At 39.3% G+C, this 17,949-nt stretch overlaps 1 protein-coding gene across 3 annotated transcripts in view; it reads left to right on the top strand.

Annotated features, from left to right (window-relative positions):
- The window catches only part of RHOBTB1 (Rho related BTB domain containing 1), a 239,380-nt gene that overhangs the window by 197,130 nt on the left and 24,301 nt on the right, over positions 1 to 17,949 (top strand). For all 3 annotated transcript variants that reach the window (XM_086921771.1, XM_086921770.1, XM_086921772.1), the window contains exons 5-6: positions 3,255 to 4,228; positions 4,483 to 4,601. In XM_086921771.1, the coding sequence (XP_086777897.1) occupies positions 3,255 to 4,228; positions 4,483 to 4,601 (1,093 nt within the window). The remainder of the gene's footprint in view (positions 1 to 3,254; positions 4,229 to 4,482; positions 4,602 to 17,949) is intronic.

The raw sequence follows: 17,949 nt of genomic DNA, 5'->3' as shown, positions 1-17,949 counted from the left end.
TCCTAGAAAGAGCCAGATTTTGAGTTTCTTCTTGAAGCTAGGTAGGTCCTTCAGAAGTCTCAATTCAGTGGTCCTAGAGTTCCAATGTTTTGGGACCAGATGAGTGAAGGATCTCCCTCCCCATCTGGCTCTTTTTATCCTCATTGTCCTCATTAGGAAATCAGAAGCGGTCCTGAGGGACCTTTTGGGTACTTAAGGAAAAATGAGAGACTGTAACAGGGCTGGACCCCTAGCATGCATGGCTTTGTGGGCTAGGCAGAGTGCCTTGAACTTGACTCTGGATTGGACAGGAAGCCAGTGGAGTTTGCTCAGTGAAGGTTTCACTGACTCCTGCTTGGGAATCTTCAGTAGCATCCTGGCCGCCACATTTTGAACAACCTGAAGCCTGTTGACTACACATTTGGGGGCCCCTAGGTACAGTGAGATACTGTAGTCCAATCTTGAGACAACTGGTGCCTGAATCACCGTTCTCCATGCCTGGTGTGGAGGAAGACCTATGATCTTACAGATCAAGCGGAGGAGCTGAAAGTTTTTTAACTTGGGTATGCATAGAAAGATTCTGGTCAAACCACATCCCCTGGTTCTTGACGTAGTGCTTGGGGCGGGGGATGCGCCCCAGTTGTCTGGCCAGCTGATCCTGTTCCAAGGATCTGTGCAGTTACCCAGGACCAAAAGATCAGTTTTCTCCCCGTTGGGTTTTAAACTGCAGTAAGCCATCCATTTAGCAATTTTTCTACCATGTTTTGAACTATCTGCAGGTGATTTGAGTTGGTAGCATCAGACACTGAGATTACCAATTGTGTGTCATTGGCATAAGACACAATTGCCAGTCCAAATTTTTCCACAATTTGTGCCAGAGGACTCATGTAAACATTAAACAGGGTGACACTGAGTGCCGATCCCTGAGGCAGCGGGTGTGTATGAGAAGAGGCCTGAGTCCATGCATTGGAAAGGCCTTTCACTTAGGAAGGAGGACAACCATCGGATAGCCTTAAACTGAATCCCAATCTCCCTTAGTCTATGTATCAAGATATTGTGATCAACAGTATCAAATGCTGCACTAAGATCAAGAAGAATTCCGGCTGTACCCACTGGTCCAATATCATTTTGAGTTTCTCTGTAACTAGGAGGAGAGCGGATTCCGTGCTGTGTTCAGGACAGAACCCCATCAGGGATTGGTGCAGAATATTATTGTCCTCTAGGAATTGTGAGATTATGCCATTCATGTGTTTCTAAACGATGTTGCCAAGAACGGGAAGCAATAAGATGGGCTGGTAATTCCCCAATATAGTGGGATGAAGCTGGGGTTTCTTAAGCAGAGGCTTTACAACAGCTTACTTCCATTTTTTTGGGCACTATCCAGGTGCTCGGGGATAATGAAATTAGAGCTACCATTGTGGGGGAAACCGGCTCCCCTCCTTGGAGATAAATGTGAGGGGTGTCAGGGTCTAGAGGTGAACCTGATTTGATACACTTTAGGCTCAGAACCAGTACTTCCGTTCGTAGTTCCGGAAAGGACTCAAGAGTTGGGGTAGTTGAAAGGGGGGAAAGGTCTAGTTTGCACTGCTGACCTTGGCAGTCTAAGATCTCCTACATGACTTCATAGTCACCGAGGGGTTCAGGTGCAGTGAGTTATAGATAATTTCCACTTTATTCTTGAAGAAGGTGGCAAACTCATTGCATCTCTACTCTGAGGATTGGGAAGTGGGGGTACTCTGTTTAATGTTAGTGAGGGACGTTATGATTTTGAAAAGCTCTTTGGGGGAGTTGGTGGCTGTATTGATCCTTTCTTCATAGTATTTTGTCTGATCTTCCTTAATATCATTGTGATATTGTGTGATCGCGTTACTGTACAATGTCTTAGGATCAGGGACAGTCTTCCTCCAGTTCCTTTCCAGTCTCTAACATATCTTCTTTTGGGAGGTAAGTTGCTGTTAAACCAGACTGCTCTTCTGAGATAACATTGTGGTTTCATAGTGGGTTTCCAAAAGCATTTTTCCACTGAGTCCTTGATACAGTCCTACCAGCATGAATGGGCCTCGGTGGAATCATCTCTGAGGGATGGTGGGTAAGACTTTAGGATATGATCCAATTCTCTGGAATTCTCTTGCTGCCTGACTTCAAGTCACCCACCTGCCGTGTCTGACTAAGTTGTTTGGTGTGGAAGAAGGGGATATAGTTGAGGTCAGATCATGGGACTGGGACCAGGCTGAGCACCTGGATCTTAGGATCATTAGAAAAGATTGGGTCTAGGATATGCCCTTTTTCATGATTGACAGTGTTTACTAACTTAAAGATTGCCAGACCTTCAAGATCTTAGCGAAGTCTGTTGGCAGCTGCATTGTCAGGGTCAGCCAGGTGAATATTAAAATCACCAAGTGTCGTGAGAGTTCCTTTCCCTATGATAAAACTGCCAAGGAGCTAAGGGTGGGCGTCTAAAAAGGATGAATACGGACCGGGGGGTCTATAAATGAGCGTGCCAGTAAAAGAGGTAGTTGGGACAAGTATAATCCTAAACTGCATGGCATCGCAGTTGGTTAAGGTCAGAGGCATAATGGAGCAAGTGACCCGAGCTTTGTGAATGATGGCCACTGCTCCACCTGATTTTCCCACCCTGTCCTGGTATTGAGGAACAATATCGCTTTCACCACATATCACGCAACCTTGACCCCGGCAAAACCTGACAGCCGCAGGGTGTTAAATATAAACATAAATATAGCATGTCTTGTGATAGCTTTCATATTGTACATGACACTCATGCAACTTTCCTAAACCCCAAATTTATGCGGGATGCACACTGGTAAAAGCAAATGCTCTGTATCCAAGTACAAGTAGGCAGTGCTCTGAAAAATGATATTGTGAAAATCAATAGAAAATATTGACTGAGGGATTTGTTTCGTGCAAAAATAGAAAATGTATTTATAGCACAAGGGTGCATAAAATGCAGACCTCATCAGCAGCAAAGTTACACAATCCCACTGACATAAAAAATTAAAAGTAGGGTGGTGTATGTATCTTTTAAGATATGTAAACAATATTAGAACCCCAAAATTAGGCATGCCTATCTGAGGAACAAGAGAATGTTTGAATTGCTTTTTTCTTGCTAGCTGATTGTTGTTTGCTGTTTAAGTATCACTGGTGTGTAATTTAGGAATAACTGTTATGAAAACGTGACTCGTTTGCAAGTTCCCTAATACAGCATAATTTAGAAGGATAATTTGGAATCTTATTAATGATGCATGTTTTCCTTTCAGACAGATAAAAAGAAGTGACATTTTACCACCAGAAAGAGGAAGGGAAGTTGCCAAGGAGCTCGGGATTCCATATTACGAAACCAGCGTGTTTGACCAGTTTGGTATTAAGGATGTGTTCGATAATGCCATTAGGGCAGCACTGATTTCCAGGCGACATCTCCAATTTTGGAAATCGCATTTAAAGAAGGTTAAAAAACCATTACTTCAAGCTCCATTCCTACCTCCAAAAGCACCACCTCCAGTTATCAAAATCCCAGAGTGCCCTGCAGCCAGTATGAACGATGCCGGGTACCTATTGGACAATCCTTTATGTGCTGATGTTGTGTTTATTCTTCAGGGTCAGAAGCTCCTATATGCTCATAAGATGTTCTTAGCTACCTCCTCTTCTAAATTTTATGACCTTTTTTTAATGGAACAGGAAGAGTTTCAGTATTCAGGTAAAAGGCCACTGAAGAAAGAAAAACCAAGTCGGGATTGTTTCATCAGAGCCATAAGTCTTGACACAGAAGACGACGGGGATAGTCGAACCCTCAAACCATCCAGTGCCTGTCTCCGCACTTCAAAAAGCGATGGAACCTTAAGGGGCGTTGATTTGCGATATGGAGATATAGTTGGGACTTCGAGAGCCTTATCCTCCTGGGGTAAGGGCTTTCTTAGTATGCACAATGAAATGCAGGTCAACTTAGTTTCAAACAGAATGTGTCCAATTACTGTTGTCAAGATGGACTCCTCGGTGCAGCTTGGCTCTTTTAAAACTGTTCTACGATTTCTGTACACCGGACAACTAGACGAAAATGAAAAAGGTCTGATGCGGGTGGCACAAATCGCAGAAATCTTGGAAGTGTTTGATTTACGGATGATGGTTGAAAATATAATGAATAAAGAAGCCTTCATGAATCAAGAGATTACCAAAGCATTCCATGTCAGGAAAGCTAACCGGATTAAGGAATGTCTTTCCAAAGCAACGTTTTCTGGTACGTGTACGGTTTAGTTAAAGAATAGCCTTAAACACTAAATAGGCCACATCTGTGCAATGATATAAAACTGAGATATTATTTTGAAAAATTGTTAGGTATTCTTGGCTTTATCTGAACACTGTAGTGGAGCAATTCATTTAAATTCTGTAATTCTATATCCTCCTGCGAATTACTTGCAGTTTTTGCAAGCTCCAGGTCATGGTGCTTTCCTTAATCTTTCTTTTTCACTTAATCTTTTCTTCCTGTACCAGATGTGACATTTAAATTGGACGATGGGAGCATAAGCGCACACAAACCCCTTCTAATCTGTAGCTGTGAATGGATGGCTGCTATGTTTGGAGGATCATTTATTGAAAGTGCAAACAGCGAGGTATGTTGTATATAGCCCGTTAGCATGCTATTTTATTCCTAATGTGGTACAAGTTTTTTATCAATGTGTTCATTTTCTTGGGATTTCCTGACCCTATGGGGGAATAAAGTGTGGTTGACATAAAAGATAGTTAGCCTACATAAACTAAACTGCTTCATTCTTGTTATGAATATTGTTATAATTTTGTTTGGTTGCATATTGGTGCTTCGTGTGCTGGTATATCACTGCATATTCTCTTTCACTCTTCTCCTGGAAATAGTTTAAACCTTATTGCACCAAAGATCAATCTTATCTATCAGTAATCAACATTTTATTCCTCTGACCTGCTTTGTTTGCTCTTACAATAATAGTGAGCAACTCTGTAATTTACAGGATGCCTTCAAAAAGACCCTGGACAGCACAAATCATCAGCAACAAATATTGGTTGCTTGCAAAAAACCAACACAACTGAATATTGTTCTCTTTATTCATCTAAACCTCCCTTTGATGGTATTTAAAGTTGCACTTCTTTCAATGAAGAGAAAGTAAAACAGAATAAACACTGTGTTTTTTACAGTCCGACACTTCATCTTATCACGGCATCACTATCCCAAGTTTTAGTTTCTCAGAAGGTGAATGCCTTGGATGACTCTTCAAAACTAATGAACTCCTTAGAGGGCTATCCTCATCAATGGACCCCAAAAGCAAGGTGCCTGTCTCATATTTACACAGGCTTCAAGTGTATGTTTGGTACCAGTTTGATTCCAAGGTTGAATAAAATAGCTTCAACTAAACCCCTAAACAGGCAACTTGTGTTACCACATAAAGGCCTTAAATTGCGGTCAAGTACACCTATAGGATCAGGAACACTTCTCTCACTCGCCATGTCTGTGTCATGTATAGCATTGGTTTACTTTTGATTTCTATTTTAAAGTGTCCTGCTTTCTCGTCTATCCATAAATATAACGGCCATTCTCTCTTCAGCTAGCACTACATAGAAATGTAGAGTGTTTTCAGTCCGTTTTTTAGGTTTAGAAATGCACTGAAAAATACATTTCACAATTGCACTCCTGAAGATTAATTTAGGACTTTTATGGCATCATTTTCTTACATAAGAGAGTTGGGATGAAACAATCATACTGTTATTCATAGGTGTTGGTATTGTGGTCACTTCTGTTTTGGAATGCCTCCTCGGTCCGGGTCAACAACACACTGTTTCCAGCCCTGAGATTTCATGGCTCCAGACATTTTTCCGCAGTAGCTAGTGGTTCCCAAGCCAAAAACTGAAGCAGCTGTCCAAATTGTAAGGAGCCTACTATTTCAGGTAAGTACAATTTCAAATATACCTTCAACTCACCTACCACGACACAAAACGAAAACAAATCTACTTTCTCTTTTTTCCTACAATAATAGTTTTCTCAACTCCATTCCAAATACAACAATATGGTGACCACACCCTTGCACTCAGCAGCTGCTTTCATGCCTACAATGCTCAGTTTACAGATCAGTTTTGACATTTGTATACAGTCATCTACAATCCACTCTAATCCCCATTTTCCACTGTACTATCTATCAACCACTCACCTGAAAGTTATCCTTTCCCGTCCACTCCGTCGTTTCCATAAACTTTTGGACATGGTATTCTAAATGCACATGCATCTTACATGCACTCTGATGTGCCACATTCCTAAATCAACCATCACATGTTCATTCTCATTGTTTATAAAAAAAAATCAAAAGAAATTCAGAAGTTGACTTTTGTACTGTTGGAGAGTGGTTTGTACCACATAAACTGGCACGGAAATGTGCTGTTTGAAATATTAAGACATATGTCTGAAAATGCAGGAATTGAGTCAGAAGTGACACTGTTCATTCAAACAACTAAACAATAAATGTCAAAGACACATCATGAATCAAAAACAACACCATGTAGTCTAGCAAGTTACACGTTTCAAAGACACATCACTGATCAAGAGCAAAAATATACAATCTAATAAGTTTAAAATCGCTGCAATTCAAAGAAAGAGAGAGAGCTAGAAATTGAATATCAAAGTACATTGAAGCATTATAACCTTTATCAAAAATGCTAAATAAATCAGTTAACAGGGAGCACCTCGGTCATGATTAATACAGTGTGAGAGGGCCAGTAAGTAGCCATTTTATACACCTTTAATGAGAAACCGTTGACCACAAGATCTAACTTTAGCAGGTGTTTGACCGCAGAGCATAACAAATGTTGAACATTTTATCAAAAACATTTAGCATCACTTCTCGGAAGCTTTATGGTGGAAGCTCCTTGTAAGGCATTGTTTATTTTAAGCTATGTTGCTATTTTAGTTTCCAAAGCTAGAAAAACATCAGGTGAGAAGCTGCAGAAAGTCCTGAGTTGGCCCCCACTCTTACTCTTAGCCCAATTTGTTCTTCTAGATGACAGATGCATCGTGTTATTGCTACATCTTTTCTGTTCAGAAAGATGTACATGCAGAGGACAGGGGCTCTGAGTCTTATTCATCAGAAAGACAGTGACCTGAGGTTATTGGCCATCATAGGAGAAATACATCTGAGGTTACAGGAGGCCATGAGGCCCACTGCCTCTGTAGACGTGCAATGCAGTGTGGACAATTTTAGCACAACCCTTTCTGGCTAGGACATTTGAGACTCTCATGCTTCAGATGTGGACAGAATGGGCCTCGGCAATTATATGGCAAAACTAGACACTGCTTCAGTACTCCAATTAATAATACTAATTTTATACCCATTGTAGATGGGGATTTAATGCTTGTTTGACCCTTCTTGTGATAGGCGTGATCTTTCTTTTCTAGTTGTTTTCTGAGTTTAGTTTTCATACATTTTATATAATGTTTTGCACTCCCTGTTTGAATGCTTATGAACACAAGAGATTAATGCTTTTCACTCTTTTAAACCCACATTTACTCTTGGTACTTGTACACAAAACATAGTAACAGTCAGGCCATCCTTGACTGCCATTGAGTGTAACTTAGCCCAAGCCCCTCATGATTTTCAGACTGCCCCTGCAAGTTTACGTTTGTTTTATTTAAAGTTAAATCAGTTTTTCTTTTTCAGAGAAGGAAATGCAAATTGGCATGTCCTCCCAGTGCAATTGATTAAAAAGAATTCTCATCATGACAGTAGAGTATGCACTGCTAGTTACCGAAAATAAGACATCACAACTAGAAAGTGTGTGATATTCTTTATTTAACCGCATCGCTGCTGCGGTGATTTTTGCGCTATGCTGCAAATTGCCATTTTGCTGCTGTCATGACGAGCTCAGCTCGTCATCAGCACACGACACCCGTGGGTGATGACGAGCTGAGCTCGTCATCAGCATCGAAAGAGTTAAGACTGTTAAAATACAATTTCATTAGCAAACATTTATACCTCTGCCTCCCTTCATACTTTTCCCCTTAGCTGAAAAAATATTGCATAACACTCATATTGTGATAGGCGAGGCTACATTCACAAACATTTCTAACCAGCCAATATCTCACCTTGCATCATGATAGTTACATTATGGCATTTAAAAAAAATGCTTGTTAGTCAACGTCTGCAGCTCCTAATTTATTTTCAGTTGTTCCTCAGTAGGCCAAATATGTAAATATTTGCTTGTCAGAAATAGAGCACGGGATTCAGGGAACACTCACCATTAATATGTAAATTAAAAATGAGGAGTCAAAGAATTTTATGGAGAAGCATTGGCACCCAAAACATTTGGATGTTCTGCTAGGAGTAATTGTGCATCAGAGTTGTTAGTCAAATTTAGCCTAATGAAGCAGACCAAGGATTCAACTTCCAAACTGCCCTTAAAGGGAAAATGAATATCGAAGACTGGAATCACTATATGCAGCCACACCATTTCCCACATGGGTTTTTTATTGTTACAGAGAAACATTGTCCATTTGTATAAAAATAGAATAAATGTGAACATATATTGTGATCTAAAGTAATGCAGCAGCATTACCATAGACTCAGCCTTTATTCAGAAATTGAATCAAATTAAAAGTGATAATAAGATTGTGTTTTTGGTGTTTATTTGTTATTGCTATTCAATTATTTAGTAAATATAACATATTTAGGTTAGTTGTTTTTGGACAAGACTAACTGTGTATTCTTTCAGATTTTAAATCTATTGGAGAGTATCATGGGCCCCGTATAACACGTAGATTATAGCAAAATATTTGCCTGAAACTTACATTGACCTTTTGTTTACACATAAGTGCTCTACTAACTTCAAAAAGGAAAAATACGAAAGGTTAAATGGAAAATACTTAAGTACCCCCTAGAACGTAAGAACAGTGGCCTTCAACTACTTTTAGCTTTCAGGAGAGTCAACAGTTAGGGAAAAGCGAAGACTCCAAGTCTTTGATAAAATCTTGATTTTATTTTACACTTCCAACTTTTAAAATCACAATTTCATGTCAAGATCAGAGGCTCCTGTTATGTGCAAGGTCAAAACCTTTGCGCAGCACACTCAGATATATGTGCAATTGGTTTTAGATATAATTTTGTGACTGTAGAAACATTCGACCAACCTCCTAAATGCTAAATGTTATCGGGTCATTCTTTTAGCACAAATGGCTTAGCAGCCTTAATGAAGGCCCACCAAACAGTCTCACATCAACACCAGCTTCTTTCATCCTATTTCTGACCCACTGTGCTGTTGTGTCTATCGACCCAAAAGGCTTTGCATATGAAATTAAATGATGATGTGCAGCACTAAGTCTGACATCACTTGCATTTCTCGTATCCTAACGCATCTCATGACACACATCTTGGGTGGTTCTCTAAATATAGATTATTCTATCATCTTAAATGATGTTTTAGTCCTTCTACTTAAATTAAAAAGCACTCTTTCTGGTGGAAAGACATATTTGACAAATCTATTGCTCTTACATCTAGAATCCTTTTCAAATCAACAAAACCTAGTAATATGGCTACATTTGTATCTGGCAAATTCTTAAAAACATGTTGGACCACTTTCAAAGCACATAGAGCAGAGTATTTCGCTCTTGGCGATCTTTTAATGTGTATATTTTTCATCAGTTTACAGACTCGTTCTTGTTTGCCTAGAAAAACTCCAACTGAAGTTCCTGGGAAGTTGGGATGCTAAAAGATCCACTTTTAATGGACCCTAACTCCCGAAAAATAACAAACATATCTTTCTGTTCAATCTTCAATTGCTCGAGCCTTTTTGAAAATCTGAGTTTCAATCTGCTTCCACAATCCACATTCTTGGAACATGTTCCACTACTACAGCAATCTGGTAATCCAAAAAATAATGCCAAACATTGCTTGCTCATTGTGTCAACATCATGACCTCATACCACCCACATTGTTGGCATATCTGCTTGCTGATACACTGTCCATTTTCAAAAGTATTGCTCTCCATTATTTCACTAAATTCCTCACTGCGAAAATCTTGCCAGTAATTCCAAACAATGTATGTGTAAACTCTTTTCCCAACTTGACCACTTTCCGCCTTTGAACAACAACCAGTTTTTGCATTCTAGCCTAGTATCCACTTCTGATTCTAGGAGTATGTCTATTTTTTCACCCAAAATCACCCTGTCATTCTAGGCCACCATGTTCTGTTACAACCAATACATTTCCTTCCGTGCTTCTGAATTCAGGCTTATCTGATACCACAATCCTTTCCAAAGGTAATCTACCTTCAATCTCTCTAAAGATGTTTAATGAAGAGGACCTGGAAGATAGTCTGACTAGTTGACAATAGAAATCATGTTATTTGAGGTAAATGCTTTAAAAATAAAATGAACACCTCTAATCTAAGATCTACTCAATTTTCTCTGAACCTGTTTTATTTTGTATGCAGGTAGACGTAAACCGGAATGCTCTGAATCTATAACAAAACACATAAATTCTGTTGATTTTAAGGGTTGCAGAACTGACTTTTTTATTTATTTATCACATACTCAAACCTTTCAGCAGAGCTACTTATGTTTCCAAATGCTTAAAAATATCTCCTTCTCTTGTGCCGTAATACAAATGTCAGCTAGATAAATAACTTCACACCATGCTGCCTTAAATAAGCCAGTACAAGTCTTAGCAATATTGTAAAGTTCCATGGTGCTGATACAAGTTCAAAATCTAAACAGACACATTTCCACCATCTGTTTTCCCAACTAAACACAAAAAATGTCTGATGATCTTTGTGAATTAGGACAGTAAAATATGGTCATTGAGGTCAAAATAAACCATCCAATTGTTGGACCTATTGGAGTTCCAGTCAATCCTGAAATGACAATAAAGTACTTGCTGATACAATTCTCATACATTTATCACTGGCTTTAAACTTGTATTCTGGAGACCTTTTCTTTCAATTTTTACTGAAAACAAATTGCTTCCAGAGTCTGCCTCCTGTTGTCTAATTTTCTTTGCGGCTACCTTCTGAAACATCTCTTGAATCATTTTCTTTCACTACATTTTCCTGAATTTTGTCCTCTACTGGACCTCTATTCTACTTCTACCTCCTCTTCCTCTCTTGATATCGAAGTAATATGGTGGCTGGAACCCCTCAGCCATTTCTTTGCCTCTAAAGAACAGTTGTTCTGTATAGAAATATTGAGGTCTGAACTGTGCCCTACCAGGAAAGTGACCGCTCCCGGTCGTTCCAAATACACCAAATCCAAAAACGTTCTTATGGCAGTTTGTACTTTGTCTAGATTCATCAAATTAGCCATTTATTTTCCCAATACCTTGAGAAACATTTCTCCAAATAAAAGTCTTCCACCTTTAGCTCTGCAAAGAGCCATGTCTATCTACTCATGATAATAGATTTTCTTCTTTCTGCCAAATTCACAGCATTTGCACTACCCAGCAAGGAAAAGAACATTGGACCAAACCACTTAAACATTCTAATTCATCTCAGTCCCTCTTAGAAACTGTATCGTTGGTCATGTCAAATGCCAAAGCAACTTGCCCAACCACATCGAACTGTTTATCTTGACAAATTCTCAGTGACTTCAGAAAGCCTTTTTTGGGATATTTTCCCAACTTATTCTTATATAAAGCCACCCATTCCTTCTCTCTGACTTCAGAAACTTACGGATTTCTGCATGTAAATATTTTGAAACAGTCAAGAGGGCAATATTCTTGTCTTGGGTGTTGAATTTCTCTAGGTTCTAACATCTACACCCTCAACACTTCTTTACTATTCTTATCAATCAAATGTGAATTTCCAAACAAATCTGCATCAAAATCATAGGCATCCCTTTAAATATCTTTGAGAAAATCATCATCGGTCTGTATCCGGGAATCTTTTTTTTAATAGATATCTTATCTTAAAGAACGTGAATAAGAGCATCAACCTTCCCCACCACGCGGGTGGATTTTTGAAAATTACTAATACCCCCATAACAGAAAATGCTTTCTGCCTTTTTCTTTATTTGTAGTATTTCCCTAAAAGGCCTGATCTCCTGAGTTTCTTTCAATTAACACTTTAGATGAATTCATCTTTGCCTTCTTACTGGTTTTCCTCATCTTAGTACCCACCCCCCTGCATCCGATAATGAAACATATTGTTCCTCTTCTAAATAAACCAAGGAAACCATTCTTTTTTTAATCACTTTTCCTTAATTGGCTTTGGCAGAGAAACTGTCCTCACAACTTTCTAGTACATTTTACTCATATCTGAAGCAATCCTGTATCTTAATTCCTCTCTGGTAATGCCTCAGGCGGATGGCAATGAATCAATCATAACAATACGTTTATTAAACCCTAATTGTATCAAATGTAATTATGACTATAAATTACATAAATATTCCAAAAATCTCTTCAAATATCCAAATAAATTGTTTTACTTAGGGTGACTGTTTATTTTTAATCTATGTTTAGTGGCTCTGTTAAATCTAATCTTTGTTCAATAAATGTAAGAAACTCAAACTAAAAGGGCTGCTGCAATGATGAAACTAGTTCTCCATTTTACTCCTACCAGGTCTAGCCATACAGTATAAGCACAAGGATCTTGACTAACTTGTTTGAGCGATGTTCCAAAAAAACCTCCCAGCAACACTACTGAAGGGTCTGATGTACCGGCTCTCAGGACTTGACGCCTGTTCCTCTAAACCTAACTGCCCGTTCACCAGTCAATTCCAAATCTCTTGTGACTAACTTGCTCGAGCTACATTGTGACTGCACTCTGTATACAGGCATGGTAAGCTTGTTCTCCGCACAATACACTGCAACGGGCCAGCTCACCGTCTGCTGTCACCTCTCACCCTGATCATGAGAAACCATTTATTCTGATTGACTCAACGGTTTCACCTATCATTCATTAAAATGTTGCATAAGTCCCTAAATCTAATCTACTTACAATCCTATATACAAAGATTTACTATTTTAAAACGGTGTTTTCCCATAAATAGCATTGAAAAAGAAACAGTTTAAACCAAATAAAGTTTGTCATATATCATCCACTCCTCACTTCCATCACAATATCATTCGTTATTGTTTTAAATAAATTTCACACCCTTATTTTTTTATCTCACATTATCTTTAGATATTATTAAGTAGTAAATGAACAAACAACTTATCTCATTATAAAGAAGCATCAAAGAAGGCTGCATTACTGATGCTGTCTGGTATAGTTGGTGGTGGTTCCAGAGTTGCTATAGTAATGGGTTGCTTATGTTGAAAGCATTAAAGGAAACTACACATGATCCGAGCCTCCGATCTTGACATAAAATCCTTGGAATGTTGAGTCCATCTTTGCAAGATCGGGTTCTATGGATATTTGCATTGCTTATTTTCACATCTCAAGCAAAACAAAATTACAGAAATCCATCTAAAGTGGCCACCATGCATCATGTTGCCACGAAACAATAGACTAATGGATAGACTTTGTTGTATGTGACCATTCCAATGCAGACTTCTTCTTCTTGGACTCATGTTGTTTCTGCCCTTCTTTAACTCAGTGTCACAAATAGTAACAATCCATTTTAATGAGTGCAGCAAACTATACTGTCTTTTGTTGGTGATCTAACTGTAGAAAGCAAAAGACAAACAGATGATGGACAGAATGCAGAACAAATCAAACATTCTCCAGCAGTCAAGAGATTTGGGTTAAATCCATCGTTCTTTTGCTCACCATGCCACTCCACTTTAGACTCAGCCAGGTGCAAATCCGTCTTGGTCCTGTGCCTCATGGGAACAGTCCAGCCCGAAGTGCCAAGCCAGGTCCTCCCTGGACTGGAAATAAGCATCCTGGGATCGTTTTCGGGGCATCACCCCTCATCAGCCAGGCTAGCTTGAATTTAGTGGCACAGTAAGCCAGGAACCATGCCTGGGCATACCCGGGGCACTTAGGGTGAGAAAGCAAAAGACACACAGATGACGGATGGAATGCAGAGCAAATCAAACATGCAACCCCAGTCAAGAAATGTGGGTAAATCCATTGTTTTTGTGCTTACCATGCCACCCCAGATTAGACCCAGCCATGTGCAAATCAGTCTTGAACGTATGCCTCACGGGAACAGTCCAGCCAGAAGTGCCTAGCCAGGTCCTCCCTGCCACGGGAGTCAAGCTGTCCTGGCGGATGAGGGGTGAAACTACAAAACCGGTCCTAGGATGCTGGTTTCCAGTCCAGGAAGGACCTGGCCTTGCAGTTCGGGCTGGGACTGTTCCCATTGGGCGCATGTTCAAGACTGATTTGCATATGGCTGGGTTCAAACTGGAATGGCAAGGGGATTAAAACAACTATAAAGTTAGGCCCAGATCTCTGTACTGGCGTGAATGCATGACATTGTTCTGCATTCTGTTCATCAATTGTTCTTCTTTCTAATTGTAGAAAGGCCCTCAGCATTATCTTTGTAGTTGATGTGCTCCGAGAGTTGTTGTGGCCTGCGTACTTCAGTAGAGTTAGGCGTGAAGGGAATAGCTCCTCCAAGGACAGTTTAGACATGTACCCTGCACATTGTACCTCCAAAAAGCAAGAGCCCAAACCTGGTCCTCTTACAATATAGCCAAGTCAAAAAGCATGAAGGGAATAATTCCTCCAAGGAGAGTTTGGACATGCATGCTGTCCTTGCACATTGTCCCTCCTAAAAGCAAGATCCGCAAACATGTCCCTCATACAATTTAGCCAAGTCAAAAGTAAACAGTGTTATGAGTGGCATCTGCAAAGGAAGTGTGAACATCGAACAATATTCATTGTCCACTCGAGTAATTGATGGGAATGAAGGGTGAGAATACCAAATTGCTGAAGTGATCTGCCTCATTACTAGACCTTGATTTCACAGTGGAATGCCAAACTGGAATAAATTCGGGGGGAGCACATGGTTTTCCTGATGGTGTTGGAGTTCTGACAGCCAGACTTCTCTAATTGTAGAGTAAGGATCTGGGTAGGTAGATCTGGGAGGGGTTCTCTTGGGTCGAGAATGCCTCATGCATGTTATACAGATGTGTTCCGTTGCCCTGCTAATTTAAGCATGAACACAGAGACCTAGAACAGACCCTGTCTAAGCGTTGTCCTAGGCCTGTTTTGTGGACCCGAGGGGCCACCAAGTGTACCCTCATAATGTACAGAGACTACTAGCTGTCTATGTGTATATGTACAATAGCAATGTCCAATATAAGATAGGGCAATCAATCATGCAATATATTCAATAAATCACACAATGATTAAGGATGGAGATAGAGCCCAAGCAGATAATAAGAACAAGAGGTGTTTATGAAGTTCAGCATGTATTTTTAAGCAGATAACAAAGTCAAGTTTGGAAGAGGATCTCAGTGTGAACGTGAACATACAAAGCCAGTAATGAAACAATACAAAGCTCAGTATGTGATCAGAAAAGAGTAAACGGGGACAGACTTTGCTAACAAAATTGCAGCACATACAATTGAAAATGTACATAAAGTTCATATTCTGCACTCTGCATTTATATATATTTGGATCATCATTGTTGCTGTGGACCTTAATGGTATATCAAACCAGAAATAAATTAGTTGGTCACCATAAGGATATCTGAGAGTTTGATTATTGGAGGAAGTATCTATGAAACTGGAAAACCTGGAAAAATAACTGTTAGAGCGATGTAATCAGAATAACCATGGAAGGAAGAAATAATAAGAAAGGAAAGATATCTTGTACTCAGCTCACATTAATCAATAAGGAGTTTTTAGTGAGTGAAGAATTCCCTACATTCCCTTCTGCTGGATTTGAAGCCTCAGGCCCTGACGTATGGTTTTCAAAAATGTACCCTTGGCTGCTAGAAAATAATGGCACTTTTAAAAGGCACCACAGACAGTGCCTCACTTTCACTCATTGCCCCTTGAACGAAAGCTCAACCCTTTCTTTAGGTTTGTTGGAACCATCTGCTCTTTAAAAGTAGGAGTTTGCATTGATAAATCCCCTCTTTAGCACATGAAAGTGTCTTGTAAGATCAATCTGCTTTTGGCTGTTATGTCAACCCGGTAGTCAGTGAACCTCAGAATCGCCCTGATTCAGACTCCTGTCCAGTTTCCACGCGCACATTTTAGTGTAGAAGGTAACTTAGGATATTAATGTGGCTATTCCTTGCTTTTATTGATCCAGAGACCAGGAAAAATGCATAGACCGTTCAGGTTGTGAGGATGGCTGAGGGATTTACAATAATACAGAAACAGAGAATATTTCAGGCTTTATTTTTTGTTCTGTTAAAATGACTCAGTATGTAAGTCAATGCAGCTTAGGAAAAGCATGATTTTTTAATCCTGTTTCGTCTGTATAATTATGTAATCATTTTGCTTATGTGCTTTTATGGTCATTGTTCTCTTAATGCACCGAATAAAGCTTCATGAAATGAAATGACTCAGTAACATATTTGAATTGAAGCCTCTTTTGTCCTGAATCCCTTATTACCGTCTTTTTTTTTATCTGACCTCCAAAAGAGGAATTTTTGGCACCTCATGAGAGGAAAGACTGCTTTCATAACATCGGATAACAATTTCTGAGAATTGTTAGGTAGTCTGTAGGGTACCCTCGCATACGTGCTGTACACAGTGCAAGATCAGGAATAGTGCTTAAGCTAGGCTGGCAGCATTGATAATATATCCAGAAGTAATATGGAGCTGCTGAAAATGACTCTCATATCAGCCTCTGTTTGTTAATATATCTGCAAGCGCCGGGAACAGAAGAGAGAAAGTGGTAAAAAATAAGTTAAAAGCTGTAAATGCTTTTGTCCTTTGTTCTCATGGTCCTCCCCTGTCCCTGACTTTTTATTTAACAGGGTAATAGACTAGTGGTGGTCAGTGTTCAAAACAGAGATCATGTGGCACACAGATATCTTGGGATAGGGACAAGGATGCATTGGATGAACCTGTGCAACTCCTAGAAATGTCTATTTTATGATGTCATACGAAGTTTGTGAATCTCCTATAAAGGCAGCAAAAGTTCACAAGAAATGTTACTATATTTCCTAGAAATCTTAATTCATATCGGAAACAATTAATTTTAGACCTGTATCAAGTGTAAGAATACATATTCCACTGGAAAATGTTTTCCAGGTCTCGTTTACAAAACAAAAATCTCAGTTAAACACTGGGCTCTCATACTAAAGCTAGTAAAATTCTATTATCACAGTGTTTGTATTAATTATACATGTGTTAGGAAACACCAACTTTGAACATTTAAAATGTTTAAAAACAACAAAATGCTAAGGTTCTCAAGATTACAAGTCAACTGTGATTTTGTTGGACTTACTGTTTTAACTACTTTTCATTTTGGTGAACACAAGAAATATAAAAAGAACGTGCCGTCTGAACTGGGAGCTTTATGCAACAGTTGCAAGGCAGCTGGGTTTGTGAAGCCCACATGTTTCTCATTACCATATTATGGAAAATTAATTTAGTGATGATCCTATTAAAAGCAAAGCGTGTTCGCCTGCATGCCTCAAAAGCCTTTTTTAATCAGGATTGATTGACTTCTGTGAGTAGTGTACTTCTTTTCACCAAAAATACAAAAAACACTCAGAAGATGCATTTTAAATGCAACCATATAAAAAACTATTTAGCAACTGTAATCCCTGTTTTTTATGTTGACTTCTTTGGTTTATGTTCTGGAGGATGACTTTGTCTGGTCGAATTGTTTTGCTTCTTTTTCATTTACATACCTGTATCTCTTTGTTTTTGCTTCATGTCTGTGGACATATGCTGGCTCGACACCGGAATCTGGGCCATCTTTGAGCCCTTCCACCATGAGCATCGATTGAATGAAATACCAGGGTAGTTTAAATGATATCGTGCCTCATTTGCCTACTGATAACTTCAAAGGGTCGATTCCCTTCTTGGAACTTAAGCCCTCCACCAGCATTCTGTTTGGTTTTGATTTCCTAGAGGTCAGGCTACGTGTAGAAAC

The sequence above is a fragment of the Lissotriton vulgaris genome, chromosome 5 (genome assembly GCF_964263255.1).
Source record: "Lissotriton vulgaris chromosome 5, aLisVul1.2, whole genome shotgun sequence".
Taxonomy (NCBI): Eukaryota; Metazoa; Chordata; class Amphibia; order Caudata; family Salamandridae; genus Lissotriton; species Lissotriton vulgaris.
The sequence above is the reverse complement of the archived record's forward strand: the minus strand, read 5'-3'. Positions and strand labels throughout refer to the sequence as shown.